The sequence below is a fragment of the Neolamprologus brichardi genome, chromosome 1 (genome assembly GCF_056152115.1).
Source record: "Neolamprologus brichardi isolate AB-2024 chromosome 1, ASM5615211v1, whole genome shotgun sequence".
Classification (NCBI taxonomy): Eukaryota; Metazoa; Chordata; class Actinopteri; order Cichliformes; family Cichlidae; genus Neolamprologus; species Neolamprologus brichardi.
In genome coordinates this window covers 39,658,556-39,682,658 of record NC_142104.1, presented here as the reverse complement: position 1 = coordinate 39,682,658, position 24,103 = coordinate 39,658,556, and the positions used below count along the sequence as shown (strand labels likewise).

Here is a 24,103-nt window from a genome sequence, read left to right as displayed (position 1 = left end):
AGGAGTCACTAAAACTCTTAAATCACTTTTACTTTAATGAAGTAGAGTTATCAGGTCGCTTCAAGAGAAAAAATGCAAATGAACTACATCTCCTTGTTGTTTTATATTAGCTTATTTATTTTTCTGTTAAAGAAAATTACTGAGCATCCTGGCTTTCTTCAATGGATTCAAATATAACCAATAACATGTATAGTGAAAAACACTTTGTGCCAAATTGTTTGCTTTGTGTAATGCAGTCCTGCAAATGTGTGTTATATCTAAATAGGCTTATTTTTAAACGCACCATCACAGTCCACAAGCTACAATTACCAAATGAGGAGTAGCATCTTTTACTTTTTCACTATTACTAAACACCACAACATCAGACACTCGGGGATTCAACTAGCCTGCAAAAACATTACAAACAGAACAGAAAATTAAAGGACACTGTAATGTACATGAAATTTGATTTATTTTGAATATTTACAAACAAAAAGCGTTTTATTTGCATTTGAAACAGCCCATTCTCCACTGTGTTGTGGCCCTGCTGTCAGAGCTGGACTCCTCTCTCTTTGAAGAGTTCCTCCAGCTTCTTCTCCAGAGCCAAGTTGGTTCCTTTCAGGCAATTCACCACCTCAAAGGCCCACAGGAAATACTCCTGAACTCGCTCAGCTGTCCAACCTGCCAAGCACATTCAGAAACATAACTGAACAACGCTTGATATGTTGTCTTTTGCACTTCTGCCAAATAAATAAAGTGTTCCAAAGCATTTCATCCTCTTCATTTTTAATTTTAATTTTAATTTTTTTACACAGCATCCCATTTATTGTAGGAAACAGCACTGTGTCCAGAGACGTACTGACCAACAGGAGTGCAGCGGTTCAGATCCCTCAGGTTGTACAGTTTATCAGCCAGTTTAACCAGCTTGGCCTGTTGGCTGCAGTGAGGTGCGTGTTCCACCTGTAGACGCTTCCTCTCCTGCTTGGGCAGGCTCTTGTCATCCGTCACCTCCTGAACAATGCGAGCCACAGTTACACCAAATTTAGCTTCCAGCTCTGCGGGGGTGGTGTCGGTGTCTTCGACTGTGTCATGAAGCAGGGCGGCCTGCAGGGCAGGAGAAGGAACACAGGATTACTGATGCGAGAATGCGTGCACGTGACTGTGACTAACAGGTAACAACTGATAACTCACCTGCAAAACCTCAATATCTGTGACGCCCCCTTCGTGGCTGAGGATTCTCGCTACTCCTTAAAAGCACACACAGAGAGCTGTGAGTAAACAAGACCGTAAACAAGAACCTTCACTGTTTCCAGACTGCTAAGAGAAGTCACTTATAGAACAAGAAAACTCATTTATAATCAGACATTTCCTCTCTGAAGAGCTCCTTCAACACTTTAAGTTTCTACATTCAGTAAAAGGACTAGATGTTACAGTCCCTGATAATGCATTGCTTTAAATGGAGAGAATCTTGAGGGATGGCTGTTCTTTGCCAGCAGCACACATCGTTATGCCTCAACTTTCGGTCTTTTACCGACGCTAATCAGCCATTTTTAATTCCTTGGTTAGGTTTAGGGATTAGAGATCTGATCTAAATTTTCATATTAAAATTTGGGACACATTGTCAGTAGTGGACCTTGGATTCATCAGGTGTTTTGGCCATTATCACTAGACACCCTCATCCAAGGAGGCCCTGCCAGGGTTGATTCAGCCCTGGAGTGTGTCACTGGTTTATGTTCAATTGTTATTTCTCTTCTTCTTTCTTCTGTTTAGGTTTCTACGGTTTATTTTTCTATCTAATCATTGCAACTAAAAACTAATACTTACCTCTTTAGCATTTATGGAGCCTCACTTCTTCAAAGGGATAGAAAAGGTGATAGAGAGAAGACAAAAGGGACAAGATAGGAGTGAGCAGAGAGCAGAGCCGGAAGGGGGGGTGCCTGATCTGGCTTCCCACACCTCCCCGCCATATCAGGCTGTACACTCTACCTCCCCACTATAACATAGCTCATAGCTCTCATTTGTAAGTAGGAAAATAAAACTCAAACAGAACAAGCAGACGAACCACCAGAAACTTCCTTTACACACAGGGACACAAGGAGGGAGCTTAATCACTGGCTGCCCATCTATGGTGCTCCTTGCTAACACCACAATAAACAAATCCACTGAACTGTCGTTTCAAAAGATATTTTGAAACAATCACTAGCTCCTCTTTTGCATAATAAAGCAGAATGTCTGAAGAAATGTAAAAATACGAATTTGGGGGGGGGGGGGCAAATAAATAAATAAATAAATAAAAGCAAAGACAATATAATAAAAATAGATACATGGAAATTAGATTTGAGGGAAAATAATTTATGTTTTTCAGTATTATTTTTGGTGCGTTCCTTTATCCTTTCAAAGTTTGTCCCTTTAAGTCCCCCACAGCTCTAGTGGTCTGGAGCCCTGACAGGAAAAGCACTGCCAAGTGCTATCATTAGCTCAGCAAAGAAAAACGGAGCAGTGAGTAGTGGGGGAGATATTAGATTCGTTGCAATCTGCGGCCTTACCACTAGATGCCGCTAAATCCCCCGCACACAAAAAGCCATTAGTTTTGTACCCCTGAACTAAAAAACCGGATCAATCGACCTCCACCTCCCTGTGAGACTATACACTATACAAATTTAAAGTCGAAAAATAACGTATCGCTATTACACGGCAGGGTATTATCACCAGAATCAAATAAAATAAAGGTAATCGTGTTAATGGAAACATAGTTTCTGCAAAACTATTTGTTGCCATAAAATGGTAAACATATAATGTTAGTGATATAGCTGTAGTAGGCGAGTAAACCCTGATAACTTGACTGGTTAGTTCTAATAGTACCGCTCCTTTCGGCGACTCCCTTATTGACAAGGTGTCGCCGCAGCAGATACTGTTATATAATGTCCATTATGAACATAATTAAGTTTGATAACTGGGTTTTAATTCAATCTCCTCCTTCCACGGCTTCCGGTATCGTATCAGTTAAACATCAGAAACTTTGTTTTCTTTTTCTTTTAAAGATAAGAGTGAGAGACTTCACGGGTTTACGTAAAGGCCGTGAATGCATCATACTACCGTAAAAACACACCTACCTATGGGGTGATTTATATACGGCGTTCCCTCTGGATCTTTACGTCGCTGGTTGCGGTGTTTCTCTGCGGCAAATTGAACAGTTTCCAACAACAAAGCTGCGTCTGAGTTCATGGTGTAAAAATCACGTCCTGTCAGGTCAGTGACAGAAAACCCGCGTTATTAGGTTATTTAATTTTCAACGTCTTTCCAGCAAGTGTAGCGGTCCGTTGGTATTATGATCCGGGGGGAAACAACTGGTCGTGGGATCATTCCACTTATTTAGCTACGGAAGCAGGTAGCTGCTAACTTAAGATAAAGCGTTATGTTTCAAAAGACATAAACGGTCAAATTTCTGGCATTAATTTTATATTTCGAGGGAAAATTTTACAAAGTACTGTCAGCGTATTCGATTATATCAGCATTTATATGATGGATGTGTTTTTAGCTTTGAAGCTAAGCCAGCAGGGATGATAATCACAGCACAGATCTCTGTCTTATATGTTTCTGCTGGTTTTTGTATCTCCATTATTAAACATTATATTTGTATATGAGTTATTTATTTATTTTCTTTGTTTATGCCAGTCGTGGATGCCTGAGTGTTGTCCGGTCTCCGTCGTGTGTCCAGTATGGCTCACAGTGCCAGGAGAGACTCCCCGGAGCTCCCCGACTTCTCCATCCTCAAGAGGCTGGCCAGAGATCAGCTCATCTACCTGCTGGAACAGGTAGGAACACGTCACAGCTCCTGCCGAAGACATACGCATCAGTAATATGACTGGCATGTATAGCATGGATATGGCACTGTTCTTCTTTTTTGTTTTTTATTATTATACTTTATCATTTGACTGCACACCCATTCACGAGCAACACGTCTGTTTGTATCGCTCACAGCAGAGGACCGCACTGGTCACCACAGACTCATCAAACATCCTGAGCAGCGTCCGGTAGATGTTGAAGGACCTCAGTGATGTCAGAAAATAGAGACTGCTTTGGCCTTTTGTGTTTTTAATGAAGTCTACTGTATTTCTTTTTTGTTTTATAGAATTATAAATTGTGTTTATGGAGATAACAACAAGCAGTTTTACTGGCAGTGGCTTTTAAAAGTGCCCACCAGCTAATGGAGTGATTTCTGCTGCAGAATCATGTCTATTTCTAAGGTTGCAGCCATTCACTTGAGATTTTATGTTGAGAAATATTCCTATATGCGGAACTATACTGTCTTAACATGAAAATTGTCCCCACCAAACTACAGTTTACTTTTGCCTTAGGACTCAGTTTTACAGTTTAATTTCATTTAATTAGGCAAAAATGAACATTGTCAGAATCAGTGGAGAAAGTGTAGAAGCTGTGTGCAGAGTAAGCCATGCACGCATTAGTTTGTGATGTACTTCCGACTCGGTGAAGACAAAACAAGTGATGCTTTTTGTGTTGTGAAGAGCAGATTGTCCTACAAGCCGCTCTCTTGTGTCACAGCTGCCCGGGAAGAAGGACCTGTTCATTGAGGCAGACTTGATGAGCCCGCTGGATCGTATTGCAAATGTATCAACACTAAAGGTGAACTGCATCAGCTGCTGCTCTCCTGCCTGTTCTGATCTCTTCAGGATTACTGCACTTTCAGCAGGTCTTTAAAAGCTTTTTGTCTCCTCCCCCCCCCCCATTTTCTTTCAGCAACATGAAGTGGACAAACTCTACAAAGTGGAACACAAACCTGTTATCAGCACCTCAGATCAGTGAGCTTGCACCTTCATACCTTGCAGAATTGTACCCACACACCTGACGCGCACACCTGACAATGTGGCGTTGCTTTTTTTCCAGGCTCTGTTTCCTGATCCGTCCAAGAATACAGACTGTGAAATGGATATGTGGTAAACGGAGATTCTTTTTATTTATCTCTTGTCTTGATGGTATTATTATAAAGTCTTCCGGTGAAAATGGATGAAACTGAAGCAAAGTGACATCTGCATTCTTGTTGCAGATGTGGTGAACACAGACAAGGTACCTGGAAAATCCCGAAGATACAAGATCATCTTTACCCCTCAGAAGGTATTTCTCTTTCTTGTCTTGTGTCCGTGCTGTACTTGTAATGCTTCGAGTGCTTGATACTGACCTGCTGACCCTTCTTTGTGTTACCAGTTCTATGCGTGTGAGGCCGTGCTGGAGGAGCAGGGGATCTTTGGCGGTAGGCATCTTTCTCTTTTTGCAGGAATGACGAGTGTGAGTGAGGAGAAGTGTAAAAGCTGTTTTTGCCTTTCCTGTAGATGTGTCCATAGACGAGTGGCCTTTCTACCTGCTTCCTCTTGATGATGACATCATCAGTCTGGAGCTGCCAGAATTCTTTCAAGACAACTTCCTGGTTAGTAGAGGCCAATTCCTTGTATTGATCATTTGATCACTGATCATTTAAATCCTTTTCTAGTCAGTGTTTTAGTCATCATTTGTTAATGTGAAGAGGTTCTGCGGCAGTACACAGACTGAGTGAACACGAGCAGCTAATGAGTTAGCTGTTTCCCCTAAATGACGAAAAGCAAAGAAAAGAAAAGAAATATTGGCCTCACATGCTCTTGTTGGATGCATGCATGACTTGTTGCTCTGCATCAGTGTTTGATTCAGTTTTAGACTTTTGAATAAAACGTTATAGACTCAGTCTAAAATCTGAAGTTCGTTGTGTTTTTACTGTTCCACGTGGTTTACAGACACCTTGACATCCAAACATGTTTTTGTGAGAAACACAGAGCTGCTCGTACCGTTGTCCAGATGTGACTACATTCCATCACAGTTTTTGTCCTCGAGCTTTAGTTTTGAGTTTTCGTCGTTTCTTTCTTTAATTTCCTCATTTCTGAAGCCGACCGCACAAAGGAAGTCTGGGCGTTGTAGTGTTACTAATGTGTTAATAATCATAGTGAAACAAATCATCACATTTGAACTGTTCATTGCTTAATTTATAAGCCCGTAGTTGAATCAGAAGTGTATCTCTGATGCATCTTGTATTTTTCCAGGCTGGAGACCAGCGCTGGGTGAGGACCGCCGGCAGTGCTCTCCACCTCCTGTACTCCCTGTACGGACCATTCTCAAAGGTCTACGGGATTGGGCGCTGCTCAAAGGTGCAGTAAGATTAGAGACCAGAAGCTAGTTTGATCAAACTAGTTTAACTTTTTCACGTCCAGTTTGTCCGTCACCTGCTTTGGTCTGTTGCTGATGGTAATTCTGTGTGATCCCAGATGGCGTACGAGTCGTGGAGGGAGCAGGTCGAAGAGGGAGAACAAAAAGCTCGTCAGGCTGAAATTGGGAATGTTTTCCTTATTGACAGAGGTGAGGAGGCGCAGTGATCTCAGAGGACGATGGGCCGTGCCGTTCCCGTTCTAATGTCGTCGTTATCATTGCAGATGTGGACTTTGTTACTCCTCTGTGCTCACAAGTTGTCTACGAAGGACTTGTTGATGACATCTTTAGAATCAAATGTGGTAGGTGTCAGTAAATCGAATCCCCCAGCGCCGGCTGGGGGACTTTTGAAAAATATCCATATGTTGTCTGATCATTCCAACTGTTGTGCAGGATGTGTGGAGTTTGGACCTGATGTTACCGCCTCTGACAAAAGTGTGAAAGTGATGCTGAACTCTCAGGATAAGGTAAGGCTCGTCTTAGTCTGCGGTCGGCTGCCCTTTGCTAACTGTCGTGATTCTAATAGAAAAGTGTGTCTAATGTTTCGTAGGTGTTCAGTGAAATCAGAAATGAGCATTTCTCCAGCGTCTTTGGTTTTCTCAGTCAGAAAGCCAGGAATCTGCAGACTGCATATGACGTGAGTGAATGTTCATACTGCTTAGCAATCATTGCACCCGTGGCTTGATTTAGAGAGTCTTTGTACGGCACAACCTTGAAAAATGGCATTTATATTTGCATTGGTGCGTTACGTGTTTATTACCTCATGGTCGATTTTTTTTTGTGCGATGCCAGCCAATAGAAACTAATAAAATGCTCCTGCGTCTGCGCTCTCTGTTTAGGTCAGCAAACATTTTTGTCCCTCTAGTTTTTCCTCTTTCTCTGTACGTTCCAGTAGTTTCAGTGATCTCGCTCCAGGAATTTGCTGGAGTGACGTTTGTGAGTCTTTATCTTGACACTTTGATGCTATAATTGTTATTGTCTCAAAAACTACAACAAAAAAGTATCTGGAAATTGTCCAGATGATCTGACGGTGCTGAACCCCTCACAGTAGTGTTGGGCTGCGTTGATGCGACGTGTAGTTACATTTAGTTACATAGTTACATAGTGTCAGGTTACCCTGCAGTGTTTCAGAGGGGTAATTATGACGTAGCTGAAGCATTAGTGACCAGTAAGGATAACAGCTAACACCTTTTGTCTGGTTTTCTTTAATAACTCTACAGAAACGTCGGGGGATGGACATAAAGCAGATGAAGACGTTTGTGTCAGAGGAGCTGAAAGGGTTGAAGCAGGAACATCGACTGCTGACCCTGCGTGAGTGTTACAGTATCCTACCGCTGACTCCGAGCCATATCTGCACGGCTGCGTTGCTGAAGAGCATTTTCTCTTCCAGACATTGGTGCCAGCGAGTCGATAATGAAGAAGAAAACAAAGCAGGACTTTCAGGAGCTGCTGAAGACAGAACACTGTAAGAATCCTCCGCTCTGCTCTTTGTTCCAATCGCGTTTCATTTAACCTCCTAAGACCCGAACTCTTCCACAGCAGCATATTTAATTTCTCTTTGATATTTGGGCATATTGGGACCCGATGAATGTAAAAACAAAGAATTACCAGATATTTTCTTTACCTGATTTTTGTTTCTAAGAAAAATGAGAGCCACATATGAGGATATTCATTTCGATCGAACACTAGCAGTATAATGTCCTCATAAGTGGATATCACTTTTGTAGTGCAAAATTGACTATTTTGGTCTAAATAACCCAAAATGTGATGTCCACATATGTGGACGCCAGGTCCTAGGAGGTTAAGGGACTTTTAACGCCTTAAAGCACAAAACAAGCTCCATGTTTGTTGGTTTCATACGTGTGTGCAAGAACATGAAAGCTCTCCAAAGACTTTGCTGACCAATGAATCTCATGTTTTCAGTACTTTAAATCAACTAGAGATGATCCCATTTGAGAAGGGTGTAACTTGGGTTATCTTTTTTTATTACTACAATTTACAGATGCCCGCTAAATGCATCACAAGCAGGCAGTCATAAACCCAGCAAAGGTCACTGAAGCAGCAACATTATCTCCCTGGGTTACGACGGGGACTGGTGACGATGTGATGCCTAAAACTGCTGCATTGTTTTCTGTGTGCCCTGTTTGCCAAGACCGGGAGAAGAACAGTAAGATCAGTGTTAAGAGTGGGATTATAAGCAGTGACAGCTTGGACTTGGACCATAGTTAAGTTAGGTTTATGGTAGTTTTTAGCACTTAAACGTGAGGCTTGAGAATGCCATCCAACCATAAATCTATTTCCTTAAGCACTTATCCAGTTTAGGGCCACAGGAGGGCGGAGCCTATCCTGTCACAGGGCAAGAGGGAGAGCACACTCCCTGGACAGATTCCCAGTCCAGTGCAGGGCCTACCACACAGACAGACAACCATTAATACTCACAGTCACACCTGTGGCCACGTCTCTGTGAGCTGCCAGAATAACCTAAGAGAACAAACTCCACACAGAAACTTCTTACTGTGAGACAACAGTGCCTGGCTTGAAGTGCACTGTTGTGGAATAAAATCCTGCAGAGATGGGTAAACAAACACACCTGTGTTCCTGTGTGTGCTCCTGTCTCCATGCTGCACGTTAAGTGATTCAGTTCATTTTGTGTATGTCCGTTACTAAAAGTTGTCAAAGATAATAGTTTGTAGTGTTTTAACCCCAGAAGCAGCAAATCTTGTTTCCTTGTGCTTTCCCAGTGTTACTGGAAGGATTTGAAATCCGTGAATGCATTTCTTACATAGAGGAGCACATCAACAGACAGGTGAGTGTTCTTAAAAGAGTTCTTCAATAAGCGCACTGCCAAAAAGTCTGAATGACTCTTTTCTCCTTTCTAGGTGTCCATGGTAGAAAGTCTGCGGCTGCTTTGTCTGCTGTCTATCACAGAAAACGGTGAATCATCCTTCACTGATTCGTCACAGACTGTTGTCGTTCCTGTTTACAACTATTGTGATGCTGTTTTCCTGCAGGACTGCTGCCAAAAGACTACCGCTCATTGAAAGCACAGTATTTGCAGGTGAGGTACAACAAATCTCTCAAAGTATTTTTGTTGTGGGAGACAGAGATGGGCAGTACACGTTACAAGTAATGCGTTACTGTAATCCGATTACTTTTTTCAAGTAACGAGTAAAGTAAGGGATTACTATTGCAAAAACGGTAATTAGATTACTGTTACTTTCCCGTAGGAACGCTGCGTTACTGCGTTACTAAAACTGCGATTTTTTGCGAGAGTGTCTCATGACAGTGACGTAAGCGAGTGCGACGTTCATGACAACAGCTGTGTGCAGATCAACAATGGACAATATATCGAGTGCGGAGAGAGTATGAGCATGCAGCGTTTAAAGCGTGGAAGTACTGACCTTACTTTGAGTTTGATTCCATAAAAAGTGACAAAAACATTAGCGTCCGCTGTGCGTGGGAAGAAAACGTCTTTTTACAGCGAAAAAACCCCTAAACTTCCGAGCAAGCACCGAGTAGCTGCCACGTAATGGGAAATTGACAGAGAAACTCGCAGATTCTTCCACTGACCGCTGCTGAAAATAGAGCAACAGGACCGCTGAGTCTTTGATTTTATTTATTTTCTGCTGTTTTACTTGCATCTATTTGAAGGAGTGAGTGTAAAAACAAAATAAATATTTTATTTTATATGCAGTAATGTGCAGAAAATACATTTAAATGTTAAACAAATTTCTTCCAGTCAGAGAATGTTGCGTATAATTACATTTTTGCTTGATGCATAAAGTTAAAAGATTAAAACTAATAAAACAAGTTTTAAAAAGAGACTTTTTCATTTGATTACATTTTGTATGATGGATTATGCAGAAAAAGTAGAATTGGGCTGAAAGATCTATCGCTTTATCACCTATTCAGGTTGTAAATTGTGTTTTTAAAAAGTAACTAATTTGAAAATAAGTAATCAGTAAAGTAACAGGATTACTTTTGGGGTAATCAGTAGTTAGTTACTGATCACTTTTTTCAAGTAATTTGACCAACACTGGTGGTAGAAGTACAAAAGCTTTTAGTGTCAGCATTTTTGTACCTTTGCTTGAAATGGTATTTTCTGCTGTTTATTTTTATTTTTTAATGCTATTTTCTGTTCATGTTTGCTCAAAAAAGATTCAAGTATACAAACAGCATGTAGGCTGATACTGGCCGTAAGGGATTTGTGCCAGAAAACACTCCTATCTGTCATTTTTGGAGCTCTTGGTGAATAAAAGTCCAATCTGTTTGTTGGAAGACCAGAGCGCCGAGGAGAAACCCGTCTGAGACGGAGAAAATCAGGCTGACAGCAGAACTTCTCACAAAGCAGCTGCACAGTTATAACACAGTTTCTACATTTGCCTGTTAAATAGCAAACACACACACACACACACACTTCTTTCTTTGCTTTGTGTGTGTTTTGTGCAGCTCAAATATGCCTGTAACCATCTCGGTCACCCTGTAATGTCTTCAAACAAAACAACCTTCACATTTCATCAAATGCAGCATTGTGTCAATGATTGTCTTGGAAAGAGCGTCTGCTTTCTCAAATGATTTATTATTTTTGTATTTAACTATTATACAGTGTATTTGCTGATAAATGGTAGGCTGGTGCAATACATGAACAAAAGTATTGGGCCACATATGTTGACCTTTGAACTCAGGTGTATAAAACCAAGCAGCTAAACATACAGTCGGCTTTACTTCAGCTCTGTGAGAGAACGAGACACTCAGTGAATTTGAGAGTCTTGCTGAGGAAACATCAGTGGACAAAGTGGTGTAAACGCCACTGGACTCTGGAGCTACACGCTTCTCTCTCTGACAGTGTGCTGGACCATTCTGGGGTTTGCTTATGACAGGAGAGCGCTGCCCGCCCGACTGCACTGTGCTGGCTCAGACAGATAATAATAATAATGCTATGGGGTCTTTTCTCCTAAAGGAACGTTTTAATGCGGGACTGTTCTGTGAATCCAGTTTTGTAGGAACATTTTGAGTATGGCCCTTTTCAGTTCCTACTTGAGTTTGCTGTGGGCCCCGACCTCAGTCCCAATAATGAACTAGGTTGTGAGCCAGGACCTCTCATTGGACAGCAGCACCTGACCTGGATGAGCCATGCAGCCCATTATAACCTGTGGGTGTATGATGGGATGTTTGTAAAGCTCCTGTAAGATGTGGTGTGCAGGTGGTCCTGTACTTCATGTAGGGCGTATTCTTCACCGAGTGATGTCGAGCCCATACGAGCAGAATAATGCAGTAAAACTTACATACCTGTAATGTAAAGCATGTTTGTATCTTTGTAACCTGAGATGACAATGAAATGTATTTTTTAAACAAAGACTCAGGACTTGTAGGCTCACAAATATCTGATTGTAAAAGAATCTGAGTTCAGCTTAAATCATCACTAAATTTTTCATTTATTCGTTGTGAGCTTTCACTTAATTTAACAGTCTGGCCCTGTGGGGAAAAATAATAATACAGCCTATCCCTACACTGGAGCATGAAATGTAAATCAGTCTGTAGCTGAACAAAGATCATTTCCTCCTCTTAGAGTAATGCTTTGGAGAACGTGCAGCGTCCAGCTGTTTGGGGACATCACAGGCTGTTGTCACAGATCTGATCAGGCAGCCTGTAGTGGCAGATTGCTCTTTGCTGCCAGCCTTGGCTTGTTAAGTGTGTGCTCATTTTGATAAAGAGCCATGGGTCCAATGCCTGACATTTTTCTCTGTCTGACCTCCTCAGAGCTATGGAGTGGATCACCTGCTCACATTTTCCAACCTGAGGCAGCTTGGGCTGCTGGTCGAGCAGCAGCCGGGAGAGACGCTCACTGTAATGGAGAGCAAAGTGGGCAAACTGGTTAATGATAAAACTGCAGGTGACAGTGGCTTCTCAGCGCAGTTTTAGCCTTCTCCACTTACAGGAAACCCTGCATTGCTCTGTGCATCAAGACACACGTGCTGTTTGACTTTTTTTCTTCTTCTTTGTTTCCAGGAAAACTGACAGATGCCTTTTCCTCTCTGGCAAAGAAGAGCAATTTCAGAGCCTTGAGCAGAAAACTTAACTTGGTAAATTATTGTTTAGGTGAACATCTTTGGTTAGTTGTATTTGATGACTCTACAAGAACAACTTTGTAAGGTTCACGGTTCAAAATAAACCTTATCTATGGTGTACTGAGCCTTGGTGAAGCACTGTGTTCATCCTGCTTGGAAAAAAGGCTTTAAACAAAAAAAAATAAATAAATAAATCTCCTCCCCTTGTAAAACATCCCTCTCTTTAATCTTTTTTCTGATTGGTTGGCCCAAACAGAGAAATGAGTTTTAAGTTGGGATGACCACATTAGCAGTGTCCTCTCAGTGACATCAGACAGAGCCACAAGTAAAAAAAAATCACTGTTTACTTCTTTCACATAGGCTGACCTCATTGTTTGACACTTTTAACGAGCATCTGCAATCATAACACTATATATGACACAAAACAGTAACATATATTCTCTTTAATTAACTTTATTTTGTTTTAAAAACTACAGCACATACTTTTCCTAAAGGCATTTTGTTTTTCATTTCTGATTGTGTCAAATGGTAACGTGCTCATCATATTTTGCATCAAGGTGCCAAAGGCGGATGAAGAATATGACCTGCGTGTCCCTCGAGACATGGCTTATATCTTCAGTGGTGCCTACATCCCTCTGAGCTGCAAACTCATCGAACAAGTAAGTCAACCAGGACACATTCAGTCTGTGGATATGATGGGGGGGCAGCCATGGTAACTTTAAAATAAAATTCTATTCCCGGTATGTATTGCATAGGTGCTGGAGCGAGACGGTTGGACGGGACTTGAAGAAGTCACCAGGCTGCTAAATGGGCATGAATTTGCAGTTACAGGTTAGTTCAATGGCAGGTATAATGGATCCATTTGAGGCTATTGCTAAAACAGAAAAGGAGACTGTTGTAACAGACGTCTAACATCTAAATGCCTTTGATTTGATCACTGTTCTCCTTCTCTGATCAGGGAGCAGCGGCGTGGATTCAAGGGGAAAGAACGACACTCAGCGTATCATACTGGTCATGTTTCTTGGTGGATGCACCTACTCTGAGATTTCAGCCCTTCGGTTCCTCGGCAGAGAGAAAGGTAAACATTGTGATGGTGTGTAGGGCCACTTAGGCAAAAATAAAAAATGTGAAAAACATCTTCTGAAATGGGAGATGTATTTTTTTTATTGTATTGTTGAAAAGCAGAAAATAACAACCATTTCTATTTTTTTCTCTCAGGTTATAAATTCATTGTGGTTACAACTGCAATTACAAACAGTTCCAGACTCCTGGAGGCTTTGCTGGACAACCACGTATGAAGCCTGGCAGCACATCATTATGGACAGAACTGCTAAGGAGCCGCTATGCATTCCTCCAACACTGGCATTAAAGATAAAGAAATGCTTCATTCTGGTCTGTTTCTGGTGACGCGAGAACTGTAAAGTTGTGTAAAGTGAATAAACGTTTCTTAACATCTTCGTTGTTTTCTATGTAGTCGCGTTTACCGGCTGCCCGGCTCTGCTGTGAGTTCATCAGTTTAAAATTAACTGCAGTTTCTTCTGTTCTACTACGTGACGTCAGCGCACCGTCCGTGCGATCGTTGCGTTTGTTTTCTTGACGACGTGCAGTTCATTGCATGCAATGGGTAGAAGAAACTCTGGCGGCCCGATGTGGTGTGACAAAACGAGCGCACTGGCAGCACGGGCCAATCGGAGAGCGGGACGCTGCGAGTCGCGTATTTTGAACTGTGTACAAACGGACTGGGCGCAGGAGAGAAGCGGCCGTCTGAGGCTTGACCTTTCCACAGGTGTTTTAAACGGTTTTACCTGTAATTGTAACGGCCTCTGGAATTTAACGATGAGGAAAAGGTATGTTTAAGTCTTTGTTTCTCGCAGTGGAGTCAGTGTTTGTAAACTATATATTGGGCTCTTAGCAGCTTACTGTTAGCTAATGTCAAAGGCAGTTCGTAATTGATGTGTACGTGTTCCAAAAAATCCTGTTGTTGTTATAATGTTACGAACGGCTGGATTATCGATAGCTTGTGAATCCTGTATTAATAAACGACGGTGTCTCCTGCGTTTGTTTTTAGCGAGGTACTCGCAGCGGAGGCTGTGTCGTGCCTGAATAAAGCGCTGTGCCACCTGAAGGACATTTGGGAGGAGATCGGCATCCCGGAGGACCAGAGACTACAGAGAACTAATGTAGTCAAAAGTCACATAAAGGTGAGACCATTTCACATGTAACAGTATGTGTAACCTCTGATCACTGCTGACGTGTCAGTGACTCAAATGCACCTGCTGGATTGTGACCGGGTTTAAGTTTTAGGCTAGTGGTGTTTCACTGAGTGTAGGATGGTGCAGGGTGCTTTGGGTGAGTGTAAATCTGAATGACAGCAATAAAGAAGGATGGGATTGATGCTTGCATTCATTGTGAGCGAAACGAGACTGGAGACATTCAAATGGACTGATTCTTATATAGCGCTTTTCTACTCTATCGGAGTACTCAAAGCGCTCTATACAACATGCCACATTCACCCAATCACACCCATTCTCGCAAGCACTTTATCTATACTTTAGTGCTATCTAACTACATTCACACACATTCATACTCCGATGGATGCATCGGAGAGCAACTTGGGGTTAGTATCTTGCCCAAGGATATTTGACATGCAAACTGGAGGAGCCAAAGATCGAACCACCAACCTTCCGATAAGTAGGTGACCTGCTCTACCAGCCACCCCGATGAGAATCGGGGTGGCTGCAAAGAATCCGGAAAATCTGCAACAGCAAAGGTAGTGGGAGAAGGTCAACTTCCCGGGGGAGGGGCTTTTTAAAGCCTTGTGTTTGGGCAAAGTCATCACACCTGTGAGCAGTTTGTCATCAGATTGTAGTTGTTCTGTTCGAATTATCTGTTGTTTACATGCTGCTCAGTTTGATCTTCGGTGGATAAAAACAGTCACACTTAATGAATCATCCATTTGCAGAACAGAAGAGCGCAACATGAGACCTCTTAAGAAACATGAGTGCATTCCTTTAAAAGAAATGTAAATTGTGTGTTTGCTTTTTTAAACACTTCGTCAACTCTGTAGACGTTACGTGTGCATCACTGTGGCAAAAAGAAAAACCTGTCTCTTACATCTTTGTGGAACAGCTGTGCTCTTTGTCAATGCCGAGTTCTCTGTGATGTTCACCCTTTGCTATCTCATGCTCTTTTTTTTTTTGACTTGCTGACATCAGGGGAGTTTGGACAACCCTAATTTAGACAACGCTTCAAAATAGCTGCCTGAACAAGTGCTCAGAAATATTTCAATATGACTGTTGTAGAGTGGCAAGGCTTGTTACTAAGAGATCTTTGGCAGTGGAAAATATTTACAGCTCTGATGATATTAATACCTCAGCCGGTCGCAGCAGATGGCTTTTACACTGCAGCTGCAGCCACTAGAGCGCAGGGCGCATCACCTCTGCCTGTTCGGTCAGCAACATCAGTTTGTCGCTGATCTGACTACAAAGTAAAGCGTCTCCTTCATTATGCTGTGGTAACATTTAATGTTTAAACGGATCCAGTTTAAGGTTCCACTGTTATAATGTGTGCAGCACTAACCTTAGAAATAAACAGCAGCACAGAGTTTATTTCACTGCTCTGTGTGCTGCATCGTCAGGTTGCTGCAGCATCCATTGCTTGATCTTTTGCAACACTGTTACATTTTACTGTTATATTTTTTCAGATTCTTTATAGATGATCATTTTGTCATCATCTGATTGGAGTAGACATGCAGATCATTTTGTGTGGGAGAGGAGTCATGTGACCCATGAAACACAACATTTTATGAGTTTGTTCAGAGTTGAAAGCTCCGCTTCAGAAAGAAAGCTGATAGCCACTGTAGTGATGCCTATGTCTAAAAACTACAATAGAGTTAAAGTTATCTGCAGATCAGATGCATCTGGAAGTAAATATGTTTCTGTGCTATTGACATGAAGTTTTCGCCAGAAGTCAGTAACAACCTGTCCAATCAACACATGCAAAGAATTCAAAGCCAAGGAAAGTCATGACACCAGCAGAAGTGCATCAGGACTGAAAGCAATTTTTGCCACTCAGTGCAAATTAATATCAGCTGATTGAGTCCCAACTAGAATTGGTGATTGTTCAAAATGTATTTTATCCCCCTTATTTCAGTAGAAACATCAGAACTAATATCTAAACAGATACCATAGTTTGGGTAAGTTGTTGCTCTCCTAATGTGCATTTTAAAACGAAGAACTGTGCTAGCTCTTTGGTTTACCTTTACAAGGAGCAGTAAGCTAACCACCAAAGTCTTTGTTGCCGATTATATCTGGATTTCATGAACTGAAATGGAAATTGAAATGACTGTTTCCTAAATAATCACAATAACCTCCCGTGATCAGCTGTTGAAGAGAATTTTGATATTTACACTAAACTCCTGTTTGATTTGCTGCGTTTCTCCAACAGAATTTATTAGACATGATGATTCAAGAAGAGGAATCTCTGAAAAAGAGGCTCATCCTTAGCCTTCAGACATGCAAAACAGAAATGGAGAAACTCTGCTTGGAGCTTCAGCTGCCCGTGTTCGAGGTAACAGCGCGTTTCCATCTCAACGTGTTTAACTGGGAACTGAATCAAACATTTAATTACACGTCATCGAGGATCCTCCTCGGCAAATGACTGATTATATCATTGATATTCAACAAGCCTAACCTGCTTCCTCCTTTTGCTGTAAAACCATTTCTAACTTCATGCCTGTCAGTCACTGTAGTTATCAGCTGATGTCTTTAATGACAATTTAGTGACTTTAAAAAAAACAAAACGTTTTGCTGTTAAATTTGTTTGCATATTAAGGAAGAGGCTGGCATCAGCATGCTCCAGCAAGAGAAGAACATCCGCACACAGGTGGAGGCCCTGATAAAGGAGAAGGCTCAGCGGATGCAGCAGCTGAAGGCTCTGCTGGAGCAGGACCAGGACCTGTGCGACGTCCTGTGCTCCGTGCCGTACGGCATCGCTCCCGACTCCGTCCCCTCACTGGAAACACTGGACAACTTCCACCAGCACATCGCCAACCAGAATGAAGAGAGGGTAGGACCTCGTAGTTCAAACCGCACCTCTAACAGAACATTAATGTGGCTGCATGAAGAGAAACTGTGGGATGAACACTGCTACAAGCAGGAGAGATGTCACTGGACATGCTGAGATCAGTCTGGGTGCAGCACTGTTTGAGCAGGTTTTGTTTCTTCCTCTTTGTTACGTCACATTTTGACTGCTTCATGTTTCCAGGTGAAGCGACACGCTGAGTTCACGGAGCTCAAAAAGCAGATCATTTTATACATGGAGGAGCTGGACCGTGTCCCCGAAACCAGCTTTGAGAAGGACGTGGTCTGTGAGGATGAGGACTCTTTTTGCCTCTCTAGAGACAACATTACGTCACTCAAACTGCTTCTTTGCCAGGTGAGCAGAATCTTTTTTTTTTTTTTGCATAAATCGTCATTTCAGCCCAACCTGCTGAGTTGCTAACTGATGCTGTGTTGATCTTGCAGCTTGAGGAACGCAAGGCAGAGAACGAGGCCATGTGTGAGAGTCACAGAGAGAAGATCCAGCAGCTGTGGGACAGACTGCAGGTTCCACGGGAGGAAAGGGAGGCTTTCAGCCAACACATGGTCACGTCCAAGAAGAGGAATTTGGATGCGGTGAGAAGATGCTGCAGATTATTTTTCCTGTTCTTTGTGGACAGCTGTGAGTTCCAGTTCTGTGGCTGCTGTTTTGCCGTGTTGTTTGATCTTTATTTGTCCTCCTCAGTTACAAACAGAAGTCCAGCGTCTCGAGGAGCTCAAACTGCAGAACATCCGCAATGTCATAGATGCCATCCGCTCTGAGATCACTGTCTTCTGGGAGAAGTGCTTCCTCAGCACAGAGCAGCGGCAGGCTTTCACACCATATTTTAGTGGTGGGTTTTCTTGTTCGTCACACATTCATTTAGCTTTTTGTTCGTTTTTTTTAACTGAAGCTGACTGATTGTTTTAGAGGACTTTACTGAAGATCTGTTAAGTCTGCACGATGCTGAGATCCAGCGCTTGAAGCAGCATTATGAGGATCACAAAGAGCTTTTTGAAGGGGTTCAGCAGTGGGAGCAAAGCTGGAGACTCTTCCTGGAGCTGGAGGTGAGTTTGACAGGAAGCTACGTCCATGTATAACACTGACACAAAATTAGTTTGTTTTATGTCTACTGAAACATTTGAATTATAGTTATATCATGGACACGATGTGTAGACTCTCAGCTTTCATTTTAGAGTCTCTGACGTGTTTAGGAGCTGAAGCTCCTCCACATGTGCCACCCTCCTTTTTTTTTTTTTTTTTTTCCTTTTCTTTAAGGGCCCATGGGCAGGTGTGTGCGATTCCTCTGTTATATCATTATTAAGTAAGCAGATAAAAAGCCTGCAGTCTGAGGTGTGGTGCTTGCATTTGGAAGATTTTGCTGTAAACAGACCACATGTGGTCAAAGGAGCGCTCCATGCAGGTGAAACGATCCATCCTTAAGCTTTGAAGAAAGAAAACATCCATCCAAGAAATTACTGCAATATTAGGAGCGGCAAAATCTACAGTTTGGTGCAAGAAAGAAAGAAAGCTGTGGTGAACTCAGCAACACAAAGACCTGGATGTCCACAGACATCAGTGTGATCACAGAATCATTTCCATGGTGATGAGAAACTCTTCACAAAGTGAATAACACTCTCCAGGAGGAAGGTAGGAGGTAGGCTTATCAGTATCCAAGTGTACCATAAAGAGAAGACTGCATGAAAGTAAATGCACAGGGTTCATTGCAAGGTGCAAAAAAGAAGTCATCTCAAAAAGCCAGCACAGATCTGGACAAACAGATGAAACCGACATCAACTTCTACCTGAATGGAAGGTGTGGAACAGCTGATGATCCAAAGCACATCATCGGTGACACACGGCGTCATGGACTGAAGCACAGGGACACAGGAGCAGCTGAATGAACTCTGAGGTGTTCAGAGACTGTCTGCTCAAATCCAGCTAAATGCAGTCAGATTGATTAGCCGGTGTTTCATAATACAGATGGACCACAAGCCAGAACATGCAGCCAAAGCAACCCAGCAGTTTATTAATGCAAAGAAGAGGAATATTCTTTATTTGCCAAGTCAGTCAACTGATCTTAACCCAACTGAGCGTTTTACTTGTTGAAGACTAAACTTCACAAACAAACAGGAAGTGAAACCCGCTGCAGTAAAGGCCTGGGAGAGCTTTAAAAAGGAGGAAACCAGCATCTGGGGATGTTCAAGACTTCAGGCTGTCAAAGCTAGCAAACAGTTTACAAGCAACTAGTAGTTTGTCCAATGACCTTTGAGCCCCTGAAATGAAGGGGTTGTGTTAAAATGCTGTATTTGGTCACAAATTTATCCAGTCTTTTTGTTCAACCCACTGAATTTAAGCTGAAAGTCTGCACTTGATCTGCATCAGAGTCGTTTCATTTAAAATTCACTGTGGTGATGTACGGAACCAACATTAGAAACAAGTTGTCTCAAAATATTTATGGACCTCTGTATGTGCTCTGACTGGTCTTAAATCTCACTCAGATAATTGCTTTTAATTATAAATCTGTTATACAGATTATGAACATGTGTGGCAGGAAAAGTTCATACAAATAAAACATGAATATCCATGTTTCATCACTTTAAATGAACATTTCTGAATTAATTAGGAAACATTTGTCACTCCCTTAATGAACATGTTCTATTTGGTAATGCTGCTTCCAGGTCCATCTCCATTTCTTTCACTTTCTTTCTTTTCTTCAGAAAAAAGCAACAGATCCATCGAGGTTCACTAACAGAGGAGGAAATCTTCTCAAAGAGGAGAAACAGAGATCTGACCTGCTTAAAAGCCTGCCAAAGGTAAAGAGCGAAGGCCACCTCTTTCCTGAGCTGATAATATCCTGTAGCATTAATGTGTGTGTGCGCGTCTTTCCTTTTTAAAGATTGAAAAGAGATTAAAAGCCCAGATCGACACGTGGGAACAGGAGCAGGGTCGAGACTTTCAAGTAAATGGCCAGAAGTTTCTGCAGTACGTAGAGGAGCAGTGGGAGCTGCACCGAATAGAGAAGGAGAAGGAGAAGCTGGAGAGGGTAAGAGTGTGTTTGTATTAAAAGCTTACCCACGGTGTTTGCTAAGGGTGCTGATGATTCGTCTTTCCACAATCTCTGCAGCACATTAAGAAAAGCAAACAAACGGAGGAGGACATGTTGTACGGAACCGCAGTACGAACCCCAACCAAGCGCAGGTTCCTGGGCACCGCCACCCCAAATAAATCACGAAAGATGGTAAATATCACCTTGTAGTCGGGGTTTTGCTTCTTGCTGTAATTAAGCCGCCGTCTCTGCAGCACTGACCCTGCTTCGTCTCTTATCAGGGTAATGCGACCACCAGCATCTCTAGTGGCACCTCTAACAGCACAATGCGCTCTGTCTATGGCGGGACTGTCTGCCGCTCGCCGGTGCCGCGCCCTCCCCTCTCAGCAAACAAGGTTGGCTTGATTTTTGGGAAACTTGTTCACATCGAAAGCATGCTCACTGATATTTGAGCCTCGGACGTAAAACATGTTAGATGTTTTTCCTGGTTCGTCTTTGGAGTCAGTTAAACACAAAGTGGTCAAATTGATCCATCAGCTCGATATAGACACCAATTGCCTAACTTATTATAACCTGTCTATTTTACTGCTTCATGCTAAAATGTACCATAGTTGCATCGTGTTGTGCGACTGTTATATTTTATTTATCAGCAGAGCATGCCTATAAATGCTGATGTGACTCTGTCCTCCTCCATCAGACCCTGGCAGTGCGGACACCGGGGGGCTGTAAACCCCCCCACCCAAGACTGCAGGGATGCAACAAAGAAAATGAGGCCCAGCTGAAGGGCAGCAGCCCTCTGAGGGGTGCGTTGCTGACTCCTGCTAGTCCACAGCGTAACTTCAGCATAGCCTCTGTTGCCAGCACATATTCAGAGTTTGTGGTAATTTAACACTTTTGTCTCTGCATGTTTTTATTATTTCGGTCCCTCTGTTTCTGTGCAATAACATTTTAAAGCATAAAGTCAAGGATGAAGTACACAATAATGCTTATGATGTATATTTGTATTTTAGAGGGACTTGGTCAGCACTGAATCTGTTCAATCAAGGTGTGTTTAAAGTCCTGAAACTTTGCATAATCCTAACTAATCACCTTAATCTGCTCTAACTGCACGCTTCAAACCAAAGACAGAAATCACACTTAAAGATAAAATTAACAATTAACTTTCTTAAACGTGATGGCACAGATTTATGGGTAGCATAGATTAACAGTGGGTTACTCAGACACTGTGTTAATTTACCAATCGTTGATATAGTGGATGTGAATCAAGGCTTCTGAGCCCTCTGTTTCAGAAGGTTTCTTTGCGCTGTATGTCATAGACGGGGAACCTCCTTAGTGTGGAGCTGTGGGGTCTACATTAGTGACTGTGAGCGCAGGAGCTCCCGTCCATCTCCTGTTCAAATTTTCTGCTTATCGGATCAGAAGAGATTTGGCTCGAATGAGCTGAAACACACTGTCCAACTGAGGGGCTCCACAAAGAGCAGTGTGACGTGAATAAAGATTTATTTTAGACTGTAAATAAGCCAAAGCTGCTTTGAGTTTACTTTATTTCATCAAGTCTTCACTGTGACAGCACAAGCAAACTAAACAAATCCACAATCATGACCCTGTCCACAGAGGAAGCACGTACATGTGAGAGCAGCTAGCTAAGCTCATACTAACAGCTAAACGAGGCTCTCTTTGGGCTTCTGTGATTGGCTTTTGCTGCCATCGTCACTGAAGGTTCTCCAAAATGTCACCGTTAACCGTTGTTGGGTGTGCCGACATGTCAGCGACGGCTAATGCAAGTTCAGTGTTTGGATACCTTTATTCATCTGCACTGCTGTTGCTGCTAGCACTACTTACATGAGCAGCACTTTAATATCTGTGTGATTGTCTGATTTACACTAACAGTGTGTGTCTTGTCTTCTCTAACGGCCCGCACACGTATGTGACGTCACGCTCACGCCTGCTCGTTTTTCCACAGCGAGACCTGTCCAAGGCCTCTGACGCCAAGATCCAGCACGGCATCCTGAACTCCACCACCACCAACCTTTGACCTCTCTGCTCTGATTGGTTAAAGTTGAGGTCTCATTCAACAAGTGTCACTACCTTTCACAGCGATCTGCTTGTCCATGTAAATGAAGGCATTAATATATTATGTGTTAAATGTTTGAGAGCAAAGGCCTGAGGAAGCTTTTTGGTGTTTGCCTGTCACTGAGAACAGTCAAACCAACACTACTTTGGCTGTATAATTTTACAGTTATTCTAATAGTATTGTCCATATCTTATACTGCACATTCTTGTTTTTTAGAGAAACAGTTGAATAAGAAGTTTAGCTTTATAAAGTTATGCAATCTGGGGCTGCAGGCCATATATGTATGATGAATGTATTGCACTTTGTTTAGAAAATATATTGCTGCGATTAGTGTCATTTCACACAGACTCACACTGTTCGCTCAGTCTGTTTGTTTTCCCTAAATGTTTCTGTATATATGTCTCTATGCTGTTTGTGTTTTTTAAGCTAATTCATAAAGATTTCAGGCTGTCAGGACTTTAAAGCCCCTTTTTGGACATGAAAAAGTTTAAGTGACACATTTGCCTACATGCGTGACACCGTCACGTCTCTGGTGAAGTGCAACTGAACTTTTGAACGTTTGGTTTTCTCCACTATTCTCATTAACAGAGAAAACGAAGGATTAGCACGTGTGCAGGTGTAAGTCTTTGTGCGCTTCAGTTTCAGGCTTGTGTCACGTTCAGATCTGCACATATGGGTCCATCCTGGTAAAGTTGCCATGATGACTCCTGCAGAAAAATGCTGCCATCAGATTATGAGAAAAGGAATGAGTGTCTGAGAGGGGCTTTAGGTTACATGTTTGAAATCACAGAAACGTCATATCACGGCTGATTTTGGAAGCAAGAAAAATAAATGAATACATTTTTCACTCAAAGACTCATATATCTGAGGAGATGGAGGAAAAACAACAAGGGTGTAATGTGTGACAACAAAGAAACTGGTTGGCAAAAAAAGGCTGCCCTCTAACATTTTGTGGAGCCCATTTGGAGATTATTTTTAAAAACATATCAAGACACACAAACCCCAAAGTTTTCAGAGGGTTCTCACAGGTTTAGCCAGTGTGTAGCACAAACATGTTTGACATCAGAGGCTCTGGTTGGTTCGTATGGAACGCCAGGACTGACATAATGAATTAATTAAATACACCATTAAATAATTAAATGTGTGGACTTGGGGCAGCCAGGTATCCCAGAATGCATTTTAAATCACAGGCAGCAATGTTGGTGGTGTAAAGTTTTAAAATACCCCGTTTTTCTGTCACCAGCTACACTTTTAATAGTGTTTTAGCCGCGAATGTAGCGCCGTATCTTCACAAGTCTGGTCAGGTTGTCGACATAGAACATGTTTGCAAAAGTGCTCAGCTAACAGTCAGCTGACAGAGTGCACCGAGCTCACAGCCCCGGTGTTCCAGCTTCACTGTTTGTTTTTTGGGGGAAAGGGGGGTTAACCGGTTTGTTTACATATTCCACTCTCCGTGTTCCACATGTTGCATTCGCAGATTCTCATTTTCACCAAACGATCGTCTCTTTCCACCTGGTCTTGTGTCTCTGTGCTTCTGTAACATAAAGAAAGAGCTGACATTTTTCTCACGACACCAGCGATCAGCTGAAAAGGCCCTCAGTTTACC

General features: G+C 42.3%; 3 protein-coding genes across 9 annotated transcripts; 2 read left to right on the top strand and 1 right to left on the bottom strand.

Moving 5' to 3' along the window:
• Window positions 1–434: 434 nt before the first annotated feature.
• hddc3 (HD domain containing 3) lies at window positions 435–3,311 on the bottom strand. 2 transcript variants are annotated; one of them, XM_006804437.2, is made up of 4 exons: window positions 3,093–3,311; window positions 1,171–1,226; window positions 843–1,083; window positions 435–660 (listed from the first exon to the last, which is right to left on the bottom strand). In XM_006804437.2, exons 1-4 carry the CDS (start codon window positions 3,202–3,204, stop codon window positions 530–532), a joined length of 540 nt encoding a protein of 179 aa, XP_006804500.1. In that variant the 5' UTR covers window positions 3,205–3,311; the 3' UTR covers window positions 435–529. The 2 variants fall into 2 exon arrangements, with proteins under 2 accessions (XP_006804500.1, XP_035769602.1); XM_035913709.2 differs by having other exon boundaries at window positions 843–990.
• vps33b (VPS33B late endosome and lysosome associated) lies at window positions 3,090–13,747 on the top strand. Of its 3 annotated transcripts, none has more exons than XM_087841894.1 (24): window positions 3,090–3,228; window positions 3,655–3,794; window positions 4,543–4,623; window positions 4,738–4,799; window positions 4,885–4,934; window positions 5,045–5,112; window positions 5,203–5,248; window positions 5,328–5,422; window positions 6,066–6,170; window positions 6,288–6,378; window positions 6,453–6,530; window positions 6,622–6,695; window positions 6,779–6,865; window positions 7,449–7,539; window positions 7,619–7,693; window positions 8,970–9,034; window positions 9,108–9,162; window positions 9,240–9,286; window positions 11,989–12,121; window positions 12,238–12,311; window positions 12,854–12,955; window positions 13,052–13,127; window positions 13,255–13,374; window positions 13,515–13,747. In XM_087841894.1, the coding sequence occupies exons 2-24, from the start codon at window positions 3,699–3,701 to the stop codon at window positions 13,592–13,594; spliced, it is 1,851 nt and encodes a 616-aa protein (XP_087698020.1). In that variant the 5' UTR covers window positions 3,090–3,228; window positions 3,655–3,698; the 3' UTR covers window positions 13,595–13,747. The 3 variants fall into 3 exon arrangements, with proteins under 3 accessions (XP_087698020.1, XP_087698017.1, XP_087698023.1); XM_087841891.1 differs by lacking the exon at window positions 3,090–3,228 and adding an exon at window positions 3,291–3,367; XM_087841897.1 differs by lacking the exon at window positions 3,090–3,228 and adding an exon at window positions 3,431–3,463.
• Window positions 13,748–13,797: 50 nt separating this feature from the next.
• On the top strand, window positions 13,798–23,344 carry prc1b (protein regulator of cytokinesis 1b). Of its 4 annotated transcripts, none has more exons than XM_006804438.3 (15): window positions 13,798–14,143; window positions 14,365–14,497; window positions 16,743–16,865; window positions 17,130–17,363; window positions 17,562–17,732; window positions 17,822–17,971; window positions 18,081–18,228; window positions 18,306–18,442; window positions 20,095–20,190; window positions 20,274–20,420; window positions 20,502–20,615; window positions 20,705–20,818; window positions 21,121–21,303; window positions 21,434–21,468; window positions 22,387–23,344. In XM_006804438.3, exons 1-15 carry the CDS (start codon window positions 13,917–13,919, stop codon window positions 22,433–22,435), a joined length of 2,061 nt encoding a protein of 686 aa, XP_006804501.2. In that variant the 5' UTR covers window positions 13,798–13,916; the 3' UTR covers window positions 22,436–23,344. The 4 variants fall into 4 exon arrangements, with proteins under 4 accessions (XP_006804501.2, XP_087698012.1, XP_006804503.2 ...); XM_087841886.1 differs by lacking the exon at window positions 22,387–23,344 and adding an exon at window positions 21,740–22,364; XM_006804440.3 differs by lacking the exon at window positions 21,434–21,468 and having other exon boundaries at window positions 21,121–21,226.
• The last annotated feature ends 759 nt before the right edge of the window (window positions 23,345–24,103 follow it).